At 36.6% G+C, this 12,592-nt stretch overlaps 1 protein-coding gene across 1 annotated transcript in view; it reads right to left on the reverse strand.

The window, feature by feature from the left end:
• Positions 1-440: 440 nt before the first annotated feature.
• Positions 441-12,592, reverse strand: part of CAND1 (cullin associated and neddylation dissociated 1) — a 52,881-nt gene continuing 40,729 nt past the window's right edge. The window contains exons 8-15 of the mRNA XM_039501765.1: positions 11,752-12,044; positions 10,828-10,969; positions 8,384-9,877; positions 6,953-7,048; positions 3,742-3,911; positions 3,485-3,649; positions 3,070-3,177; positions 441-995 (exon numbers count right to left, since the gene is read on the reverse strand). Of these exons, the coding sequence (XP_039357699.1) occupies positions 771-995; positions 3,070-3,177; positions 3,485-3,649; positions 3,742-3,911; positions 6,953-7,048; positions 8,384-9,877; positions 10,828-10,969; positions 11,752-12,044 (2,693 nt within the window). The 3' untranslated portion in view covers positions 441-770. The remainder of the gene's footprint in view (positions 996-3,069; positions 3,178-3,484; positions 3,650-3,741; positions 3,912-6,952; positions 7,049-8,383; positions 9,878-10,827; positions 10,970-11,751; positions 12,045-12,592) is intronic.

A 12,592-nucleotide genomic window follows, 5' to 3' on the forward strand; every position in this document is an offset into this window, starting at 1 on the left:
CACCTGCACTTAGAAAACCAGATTAAAATTTAACCCTCTTCCCTTCCTCTATGAATGCATTTTCTATGTAAAAATAAATACCTGAAAATTGCACTGGTACAGTATTACTTATTTTAACATGTATTATGAATAAACTGCACATGCTGTTTTACAGACAATATATATTTGTAAACTTGCTCATGCAAAGTTAGTGTGCACAACAGGGATATTAATTTTCTAATCCCCACACCTTTAAAAATGACATTTACTTATGTCTGCATTTTTTAAACTGTGCCCAAACCCTCTGCAATATAATAAATCTTACACAGAAGAATTTCTTATCAGCCAGCCAAATCAATTTATGTAGCTGAAACACAAAAGAATAAAAGTTATACAAAAACATGGTGGTTTTGTTTTTACAGAAAGAAGAAAATTTAAAAAAAGAAAAAAAAACATGGTCACAAAATTTTAACATTTTAATCCTAAACATTACTGGGCAAATGGATGTTGGAGCCTATTTCCATACACCATATGTTTTAACCTTTTATTTCCATTTCAAAATGTGGCCAAATCCACTAAAATATGAGTGGTTTACAACTTCTGGATCATGGAAATACGTATTTCTGTAATAAATGCTAGAAAAGCAACAATGGGAAAAAGCCAACTGTCTCCATAAAGGTAAATAAAGTGGAACAATGTGAAGATTAGATATTTTTCTGTTTCTTACTCTTAACCTGTCAATTCAGTGCATCATATGGTTCAACGTAATGGTCCCCATTTTGAACAAACATCTAACTAGTGTCCATTGATTCTAAGTTAGTGGATGATGAATCTTTCTGGATACTTTCAAAGATGGCTGCCAGCTCAGGATTAGAGCTTATCTGTGACTGAAATTCACTCATTAACGGACTCTTCTCTGCTTCTGGAATGGTTAGAAGGGCTGCTACTGCCCTCATGGCAGACCGCTTCAGTTCATCTTGTTTTTCAAACTCCTGTTTCACTGAGTTAGCCTTTACCTATAGAAAAAGTAGTATATTTATATTTAGTCTTTGTCCATTTATATATAGTATATTTAGGAAGTTTACATTTAAAACTGAGCTCTTCTTAAACCAGTCAATGTAAGGTGTCTTTCCTTCCATATTACCACTTTAATTTGGCATGCACTTGAAACAGTTTATACTGCACAATATTTTTTTTTAGGATGAAAAGAATATAAAGGCAACCACAGGAGACTGGACAGCTGTAGTGCATCTGATGTTTAGCAGTTTTGACTAAAAGAACCTTACAAATAGATTAGAGCCTGAAAATTGCAGATTAAGCAAAAACAGTCCTAACATCAACATTTTTTTTTTCTGAGTTAGCAAATCATTACACAGATTCAAAGCAAATAGCAGCCAAACTGGTTCAATTTAGTAAGGTCAGTAACAACATTATAAAAATTACCATGAGTTGCAGAAGCACAAAGTAGAATACAGCAGTGGACATACTGACCAAAGCATATTCTTGATCAGTTAGACTTTTTTGCTATTATTCCTACGCAAGAACTTTTAATGGTACACAGACAGGACTTCATCATTGAAAGTCAAACTCTCTAAATCCATCAAGTGAAATAAGGAGCAGATTATTGGTGGAAGATGGGTAACAAGAAACTGTGTAGGTGATATGAAGGTGGAAGTTAATTATTATCTTAGGAGCCGTAGTCACGGATCAGGAACCCATTGTGCTAGGCACTGTATAAGCACAGAACCAAAAGATGATCTTTGCCTGAACAAGCTTAAAGATTTAAGCAAGAAAGTATTCAAAAGAAGGGGGGGAAGCAACATTTTACACTGCTCTCCTCCCTTCAAACTGCTTATTTCCCTTTTCAGAAGCAAGTTATAAGTCTCCAGTACTTTTAAACCTCTATTGTTAAAAATTAAAAAAAACCTCTTCAATATTCCACATTCCGTTTCTACAATGAAATCTGAGTTTTCAAGTTGCTTAAATGGCAGCCAGGCTTCTGAGGGACAGAGAGGAGACCAAATAATCCAAAGAATTTAAAAAAAAAAATTAGAAAAAGTAAACAAGTATATTCAGATTAGAAAGGGGATTTATACCCTTTTCCTCACTATCTTCTCTTATAATTTTACAAGGAACTATTTTTCATATGATGTATTGCATGAGCCTCCCAAATTATTTTTGATCAATAACATTTAAAATTAAAGAGACATACCCTAACGCAGGAGTGGGCAAACTTTTTGGCACGAGAGCCACATCTGGGTGCGGAAATTGTATGCAGGGCCATGAATGTAGGGCTGAGGCAGGGGTGCAGGACAGGGTGCAGTGTGCAGGAAGGGGGGCTCAGGGCAAGGGACTGGGGTGTAGGAGGGGTGCGGCAGAGGGTTCAAGGCAGGGGGTTAGGGTGCAGGAGGGGTTGGTGGGGCGGGCTCCAGCCCGGCGCCTCTTACCTCAAGCAGCTCCAGGGTGGCAGCAGCACACAGCGAGGCTAAGGCAGGTTCCAGCCCTCGCCTGTGGGTACTACCCCCAAAGCTCCCATTGGCCATGGTTCCCTGTTCCCAGCCAATGGGAGCTGCGGGGACGGTGCCTAAAGGCGAGGGCAGTGCACGGAGCCCTCTGCACACATCCCCACTCCCCAGGGGCCGCAGGGACATGGTGCCAGCTGCTTCTGGAAGCAGCATGGGGCCACAGCAGACAGGCAGCCTGCCTTAGCCCCACTGCGCCACAAGGCTGGCAATCCCACAGGTTGGATTGAAAGCCCTGATGGGCCAGATTCGGCCCGTGGGCTGTAGTTTGCCCTCCCAGTGCTCTAACTCAACTATGCATAAACAGACTACTGGTGCACTTTATGTGAGTGAAGCTACTACTTTGGGCATGTTGCCTTAAAATACAGTTGAGCTGTGCACAAAGTCTACGGATGTACACCTATTGTGGATCATCAGTCCAGAACTACAGGTAATACTAAATTCATATGAACAGCTTCTCAGACAGCAATATACTTCATATTCAAGTCTCAGGTTCATAACATTTCTATATAACAGCAAAAAGTTCAAAGTATTACTCAAGATCATAAGCATCAGTTAAAGACAGTACCTTTGTTGTACATGTGGCACGTAAGGGTTCAACAAGCCTATCCAATCTCTGCAGTACTGCACTTGGACAAAGAGTAGACAGTCTCACCAACATTAGAAACGTTAGCATCTAGTTGGGGAAAACCAATTCAGAGATAATTAAGTTCTGAACAATTAAGGTCTTTTCTTTAGTTCACTATACAAGGAGTTTTAAAACAGCAACATCCTAGTATAAGTGTGATTCGCTATACATCCCACTGTACATTTAAAAACAGTTTTCAGGTAATATTTATATCAGCTTTCTAGTCAATTGAACAATATTTGCACAGCAAAAACATTGCAAAATATTTAAAAGAAGACACCATTTAGCCAACATTTCATATTAATTAGGTCAGAATGCTCAAGTTTAAGCATAAATGTACAAGATGATAATTTACCTTAATGTCATAATGATCCTTCAAACCATCTTCAACATGGTTCAGGAATTCAAATATGTCTAGCCTATCCAGACAGCTATCTAAAAGAGTGTACATGCACTCAAAAGCTGCCTTTCTAATGTCCAGCCCATCATCAACTGTATGCTTGAATGGTCCCATTTCCACCTGTACACAAAAAAAAATTAGAAAAGAATAGCTTTACTAAAATTTAAAATCAGCTTATACAAATATTTTACAGTCTCACCAAGTTCACCTACCTCTCTTATTAGTTCCTTTCTGACTTTTGTTTCATTGTAAAGATGAGGAAGCACAGTATCTAAAAGGTCTCTTATTAATGATGGTTTATTGTGTGCTGCTGAATTAAACGTCACTAGGGCCACTCTCCTTACATTGAGATCTGGGTCTTCCAATGTTTTTAGAAAATCACCTGCAAATATGCCAAGAAATCAATTACCAAGAGATGTTTCTATTTGCTATTCTCAGAAACCTGGAAATATTTTTCCACATGGTATTTGTTTTTACCTTTTAATAGAGAGCTTTTTACTGTGCAAACTGTTTTTGATGGAACTGACATTGCTACATTTAGCAGCAACACTGTAAAATCAGTTTAAAGATTTTAATAAGTTTCAGTTTACACAGCAGCATAACTGCCTAAAACAACGTGTGATGCAAAGCATGACTGCAGAAAGCATGTACAGGATGCTAAGGTAGCTGGGGAAATCCCAAGTAATATTCATACTTGAATATGAAAAGACAAGAAATAAGAATCTACAGATGCTCCCCGACTTACACAACAAGCATTCCGTTCCGGAATGCCTGGTGTAACTTGACTTTTGCTAAAGTTAGAAATGTATCTCCGACCGTTACGCAAAAAAAAAAAAAACCAACAAAAAAACCCACCACTCCTATTTCTAGCTTACAGAACTTTTTCCGTAAGCTCGGATTTGCGTACGTCAGGTTTACGTAACTCGGGAAGCGTCTGTATATGAAAAACACATGTACATGTAATTTATGGTCTCTCTCTCAATTTGAGAGACACATCCAACCAAATAAGGTTTTATACCTTAGATATTTAAACTGAGCAGGCAATATGCACTCAAAACAGCTACACGGCCATAAAATCTCATTACTTTTACAGAAGAAAGAAATATTAGTTATAGGGTTTTTATTTTCTTTGGGGAGGAGGGGAGGAGAGAAATCTGGCAAACTTCCACATGGAATAGTGAAGCATATGTGTAATACTACACAAGCTGGATATAAAATTCTATGACGTAAAACTGAAATTATACCCTAGATATATTATATATAATATACTGATATATTAGTGTAATGAAGTTGAAACAGAAATGTTCTGTTATGCAGAAATAAGTTTCATGAGTTTTACCAGCATTTATACTCATTTTTAAATTGATACATTTTTATTGTTGAAAGGTAAGCCTTGTTTAATACAATTTTCAATTATTATACAATCATGAAGACTGCCATCTCTCCCCTTATTTCTTTGTTCCAATTTTCTTAAAACTTATACATGAGTAAGCCATTATAAACTCTGGAGTTTAAGATGAATTCTCTAATATAAATTCCTGAAGTACCTTCCAATGTATATTTTAAAATACCCTAGGATAGCAGAATCATCCACTGAATGTTCTTAAATTACCATGAAAAGAAGGATAATTCAACATATATTAAGATAAAAACACCTCCACAGGCTATCCGCTGTCCAGATCCCGTGGAGATCAGTAACACAGTACTTCCTAGACAGAATAAATGCACTAAGAATCACATCAATACTCTTTACTAAGTATTATGGGACGCTGCTATGAAGGAACAACGTAAAAAAGGGAAAAAAAACAGGATGGGTGACAAGCAAAACAAAAGTTCTAGATACCCTGTTTCTTTTTGTGTAACAACAAAAAAAAAAAAGAGGAAGCAAGGCTGACTAAGGGACAGGAACACTGCTGGAAGTCCAGGAACAAAACAAAAAGTGGGCTCCTAGCTCTCTAGGCCAGCAAGATCATTTGGAGTTACTCTAGACAAATTCAGACTGGAAATAAGGCATAAAAGGTCAGAGTAATTAAATATTGCAACAATTTAACCAAAGGTCATGGTAGATTCTCAATCACTGACAATTTTTAAATCAAGACTGGATTTATTTCTAAAAGATCTGCTCTAGGAATTATTTTGGGGAAGTTCTATGGCCTGTGTTGTACAGGAGGTCAGACTAGATGATCACAATGGTTCCTTCTGGCCTTGCAATCTATGAATTTCTTCTAGCCCTATGAAAGAATGACACTGGCTGATTCTGAAAGAAGGCCCCGCAAAAACTTTTCTAGGCCAGAGGCCTTGTTGCCATGCAGCAATTGTTTAGAGAACAAATAGTAAAAAAGTGAATCTAATGAAACCACTTGCCTCAAAGAACACAGTTCTCAAAGAGAACCTGAGAAAAACAAACAGTAATGGAAGGGAGAAAAAAATACCAGTAAGGCTGTAGGAAAAATGGACTCAAAGAAGGAAGGGAATTGAATTAATTAATTTTAGAGAAGGAGACTAACAAAGGCTTTTGGACTATCACATCATTAATGGCGATAGTTTCTTTTGGCTACCCAACCAATTTATGAAAGACTTTCCTAAAACTTGAGGAAGTATCACAATAAAGCACAAATGTAATACAGATACACTGTAATATCTATTCCAGATACAGTCTAAAATAAAGCCCAGTCATATCATAAGAAAATAACCTACTTGGAAATATGAAAATCAGACCACAGTTTGTATTTGCTTTAAAAATACATGATTTTAAAAAGACTGAAAAGGTTGAGAGCTAAAATAAAGTACTAAACACAGATGTGTAGAAATTATGTATTTAATAGATTCTATAATGTTCTCTCTGGTGGGTTTGACCATACTACACAATGCTGGAGGGTCTAGATCTACTCTTGTTCAAGAGGATCAGAAAGTCACGTGACAATGCAAAGCCTGTTTTTCCTCCTAAAGACCTACTGGATTCTCCAAGTATCTTAGTTATTTATGGATCAATAACATTTTGACAGCCAATTGGTTTCTTCAAATAATGTATAAAAATTATATGTCATAGAAATATTTCAGTTTCTAATGCAATACATGACTGTGTATATACATTTTAATTTAAGATTTATCACTTGAAAAGAAATTTAGCAAATAAAAAAGTAAATGGTTAGCAATCTTGCAGCTATTGCTATCTATTTTGAGACCTCAGTGGTCTATCCTGAAAAGTTACCATTTCCTTAATGACATCCAGTAAGCTTCAGTCTACAGTCTTTAATAACAGCTCTCACTAATAGTTATCATTGGTGAGTGTTTAATTCAGGTACCTGCAAAGCATTTTTTTAAATAGATTCTTTACACTGCACACCCTGGTATAAAAGTTTGAATATTAACTGCTTAAAAAGAAACTTGGTTTTAATTTTAAAAAACATGTAAGAAACTTACCTATGCAGTTCTTTAATAGTGGATCTATGGGTTGTGGATGATCAGAAATCGTGAACTTCACAGCAGTAACCACTGAACTTCGAGCATATGATGACCCTAATACCAAACATGTCATTTTAGTTAAAAAATATTGAAGTTGCTAAATAATTTAATCAAATAAATTATATTATAAAAGTCACCTTTTCTCACCACAATGTGTCTATTTTTCTAAAAAAGACACTTCTTGATACTGCTTTCAAAATACTAAGGAATTAAACGTTATTGATGGACTGGCAAGGTGTTACTTTTTTCATGATTTTCCATTATTACATTTTAAACAGGGATTAATGTTAAATGTTAATTAGAAATACATTAAATAAACTTATCTTCTATACCGATGTCATTACATAATGAAAGCTTTAATTAAAAACAGGAGTACTTGTGGCACCTTAGAGAGACTAACAAATTTATTTGAGCATAAGCTTTCGTGGGCTACAGGCTACTTCATTGGATGCATGCAGTGGAAAATACAGTATACTTATGCTCAAATTTGTTAGGCTCTAAGGTGCCACAAGTACGCCTGTTCTTTTTGCGGATACAGACTAGCACAGCTGCTACTCTGAAACCTTAATTAAAAACGTATCCCAAATAGATCCAGCTGTAGTTCTACAAAGGAATTTTTTGTTCTAAACAAATAAAAATATCTGTATATATCAATACAACCCTAGAGGTGCAATTACTGTATTGAACTATATACAATGAACATTATATATATATATATATATATATATATATATATATATATATATATATATATATATATATACACACACACACACACACACACACACACCCTTCAGCCCTTATCCTTATATTTCAGAAGTCTTTTAATTATGCCCCAAACTGTTTGTATGCTGCATTTGAAAAAAAACATTGCTGTCTCCATGTCTTTAGAACTATTTACATGATTTAGTTTACAACTCTTCACTAATAAAACCACCATTATATTATTTCAAAAGCCAGATTCTCATTATCAAAGTGTAGAAGCAACTCACATTATATACTACCTACTTCCTCCAGTGTAGGTAAACGTTATTCTAAAAACAATGACCATTCAAATACTTATTTGTAAAGCACAAATCTAATAAAATCTATACAATATTCAATTGGAGAATTAACAAAAATTTCAGATCACTGCTCCATAATGTATAATGAAATTTAAATGCCTTATTTCTTATGCCTTCATGCATATGTAAAATCAGGCGTCAGGAGGTAGCATGATCTCATTTGCTGAAATTTTCTGGAAGCAGTTCACAATTCAAGAAGAGATTTTTCATACAATAAAACTCAAGTGTAAGCTACCGAGTATAGCTTAACTAACTCAGTCAGAAGTACAAAACTTCTTCCCTTCCAGCCTATATATATATATATATATATTGAATGACAGCCTACCTGATGCCAAATATCCCTTGAGCCGTGGTAGCAGAGTCTCTGGATCTATTAACGTAAGCTTGCCCAAGCATTCAGCAACAACATTCCTGGTACCCTCTTCTGCACACTCACAGTGTTTCAGCAGTAAGGCCCAGATGTTCTCAACGTATGGTTTGAGGCCTACCACTGATGCAGAGCTAATTATTTCTTTCAAGGAATGGAGAAGTAGGTATTGCCTCTTAGGCTGACTGGTTATTTCTTGTAAGACAAATGGTAGATATTCAGGAAGATTGCCAACACTAATACTGCCAAGGGCATAAGATGCTGCAGATTTGACTTCTTCACTTGGAGAGGAGAATGCTTCTAGAATTACAGACTTGAGCTCAATTTGTCCACTTAGATCAATGTGATGCCCAACTTCCCCAAGAGACAGCAAAGCTAAAAGACGAATAGAATCTGTGGACCTTGAATTCTTGACATCTTGAATGAACTGACCTACTACAGCTGGTCCCTCTTTAGGGCAAGCGCGTGTAAGGGCAGCTACACATTTGGCAATGGAATAATAAGACTGCTTGTGAGTAAGTGCAGTGCTCTGCGAGTACACTGGACCTGTTAACATGCGTAATAAATCCATATATCCTAAGTTATTTGTTCCAGTCACAACCAAAGCTTGGAAAAATTCTAGCATAGCACTAAGTGCGCCACCCTGCAATAATGGTGATCTCACCAGGCCAATAAGTTCATTAAGAATAGACCCACTGATCTTTGAGAGGGAGGAAGGATACACTTTAGCCAGTGTAGTCAGAAAACTGATGGCCATCTGTGAAACGTGCATATCACTTTCATTGATAAGAGGTGGAAGCTCATCCAGGACAGCATCAATCATGGCAGCTGTCAAGCTGTCACTGTAATTTTTAATTAAGATATCTAGAGCGGAAAGCGTGCCTAGTTTCAAAGCTCGCTGGTTCTTTCTGAGGAAAGAGGCAAGGATAGGAACTCCTTCCCCAAGGATTGGTCTCAGATCTATCTTCAAAGGAGAGCCAGCAATCAGCGTCAAAGCCTTCACTGTAGTTAAGCGAGTAATCTCATTCTTTAGTCTCTCTAGGAAGATCTGAAGCGTAGTAGGCAGGTCAGTGCCCAGATTATCACCAAGGCTGCAGATGATCTGGCCCATACAGGAGATTGCCCTCTCTTTTACTTCCTGATCAATGTCAGCAGCCTTCAGTCTCTTGATGGTGCAAGTAAACAAATCTTTAATGTAAGGTGTGGCATCAAAGGAAGAAGGCTGGTCTAAAGGACGAATGACCTTCACAAGCTGCTGTGTAACCAGAAGTGCCTCTGATGTTATCTTGTAAAAAGGGTCTCCAACACAAGCTACAACTGGAGGCACCAGTGCTTGAACATGAGGATGGAAGACTTGGGGAGAATGGTTACACAGGATCACGTACAGACAAGACAAAGCATCAATCTTCAAATTAGAGGAACTTGATTTGTCATTCAGTGAAAAAATTATCCCTGTAAAAGAAAAGAGATTCTGTTATTTATGTATTTATTTTTAACATCAGAAATCACGAAAAGTCCTAAAGAACGCAGCCAAATCATAACAACATTTTCTGCTCTTAAACTTTCCTTCCAGAAAGCCTTTCCCACCTTTGATTTAAAGTAATAAACTTTCCGAACTTCTTCCACTCAGGCAGCACACAGGCCATTTGATGGCTTGTGCTGTCTTATTCTTTTAACTACTAGAGGAAATTCTGAACACCAGTGCTCAAAATGACCATACTTAAAATATGTGCATGTGTACACACACATTCCTAGCAACTTCATGAGACTGAAACAAGTTAGAAGTTTTAGCTGCATCTAAAGACTGACATATACTTAATCGTTTTATATAAAAAGTGTCATTCTCTGAAAAGTGATTATATAAAAGTGACATAGAAGACTGCATATTTGTAGCTTCTCAGTAGCTTTTATCAAAATTTGTCTAGTTTACCAATAAGAGTTTTCTAGCTACCAGCCTGTAAATTCTACAACAAATCTGAAAGTAAAGCTTTTTTTTTTTTTGGCTCATCCACCACAACCAGTGGTAAAGATTCTGCATGGGTGGTAAAGGTGAAAATAAGGGCAGTATTTAGCCCTGCGCAAATGGAAATGTGGGCAGAATTTGGTCTTCCAACTAGACACAAGTTAACCATTCTGATTCTAGACTAGATAAAATGAATCTTGCGTACAAGCCCAGCGCTTTTTACTTTGGTTCTCCAGGGCTAACCAAAGTAAAAATGCCACTAAACTATGCATGTGGATTCACAAAGAAGCTAAGCTGCCACTTACAGTTGAGTGGTACAGTCTTAATTTAGAACTACATTTCAGAGCTTATTCTTAAATATCAGGATTTAAGGTTTAGAAATGTTTGAAGTCGAAGTCACAGTTAACCTATAACAGATTTACTAATACATTTTTCATACCTGGCACAAGTACAGGAATGTGTTGTGTTAGGGCTCCAGGTAAAACATTTACCAGTTCAGTTAGCATGTTAAAACAACATTGACGAGTCTTCACACTCTTCTCCTTCATCTGTTTGTGCAAGGCTTTAACTATGTTGGGAACCTGTAGTAAATTACACACCTGTTAACTAGTTCGGCAGTTAGCATTTCCTTTACAGTTATCCTAAATTACATAAAACAAAATGTCTCTCTGGGCTTAAAGTCTTCAGAAGAGCTGTATTTCTAGATACAATGAGAGCTTTAAGTTTCAGATCTTCAAATCAATTGCTATCCCAGGAAATTTTAACTTAAAAAATTAAGGTCAGATTTAGCAATAACATGTTTTCCATGTAGCTTTTCTCTCAAAATCCTAGAAACAGAAATATTAAATTACATAATTACCCTATTAAATCAATTTGGAAAATGATTCTGTTAGTACCGCCACTTCTCCCTATTCTGCAGGTAAAATGTGTTCTACTGATCAAGTGTCGCCTTCCTTTTATTGAGAGAATTTATTTTTTCTCCTATTCTGAATTTAGCTAAACAGCTATAATAGGTTGCAGACTCTGAATGTTTTGTTTTATAATATGGGGCAAATAGTAACTAGGTTCATAGACTCCACAGCATTTTTAGAGATGGGCAGCCAATAATTAAAAACAAATAACTACTCTGAGTCCAACAGGTAATTCCAGTTTCCAGAGCAGCTGCAGGTATCTGAGCCAATTTACCCTACACGCCTTCTCAGATGAGTTAGCAGAGTCAGAACCCATAATCTGTGTACAAATATAAGAAACAGGTGACAAATAGTGATTTTGCTGCTTTCCACATGAACCCAGAGAACAATGAATAAACAGCATGGCCTTCTCTCAAATTCAAAGAACTAAAAAAAAAATCCTGACAGCTAACCTGACTCTGAAGCATTGTCAAAGGTGTCTCTCCTTGTTCCATTGCGTCAGGATCACACAGCCAACTCTGCACAGGTCGAGTTTGTTTTAAAAGAGAAAGATACGCATGGAAAACATCTGCTTTTACATTCTCCTCACGCTCTTTGAATCTGGCTATTAAAGCAGGAGATACGGTCTTGTAGAACTCTGGAAGCATTTCATGTCGTGTGCTAACCACAGCATCTAAACATTTAGCTGCTGCACGTCTCACTTTCCAGCTCATATCGTCATCATCACTATATTCATCATCACTCCCTTGACAAAATAAAATGAACTTCTATTATACACCAATTCACATAGAGACATTCCATGCTAGCAGTTTTGTACAGAAAGTTTTGATTTAAAGAACGCAAATTTATTTGATGCAAGAGATTGTTAAATGTGTAAAACTTACCAGAGACAGATGATATATTAGCCTAAGAAATTTAAGAAGCAGTCTATAATCAAGATAAATCAGAAGTATACAAAAGGTCATTCAAAACTGCCTTAGCCCTAAAACTAATTATCTACTTTGCCAGCTTCTTCACACCAGCCCCTCTCATACATCCCCTCCTCAACTTCAGTTGCTAATTGAACAAAGTCATTCCCACCACACTTGTGGCCTTACTACATTTTTTATTTCAAAATGTTTTCATATCTATTCATCAGAAGAGACAATAAGGTAATAATAGCACATCAAAATTCTGAAAACTAGCCTCTTCACATTTTACTCTTGTTGGGGGCATTACACCAGCAAAAATTGTGCATGGGTTCAACACCATGTGGTTGGTCCTATCACCTGTATACAGACTACAATTATATTT

Source organism: Mauremys reevesii, linkage group 1 (genome assembly GCF_016161935.1).
Source record: "Mauremys reevesii isolate NIE-2019 linkage group 1, ASM1616193v1, whole genome shotgun sequence".
In the NCBI taxonomy this organism is placed as follows: Eukaryota; Metazoa; Chordata; order Testudines; family Geoemydidae; genus Mauremys; species Mauremys reevesii.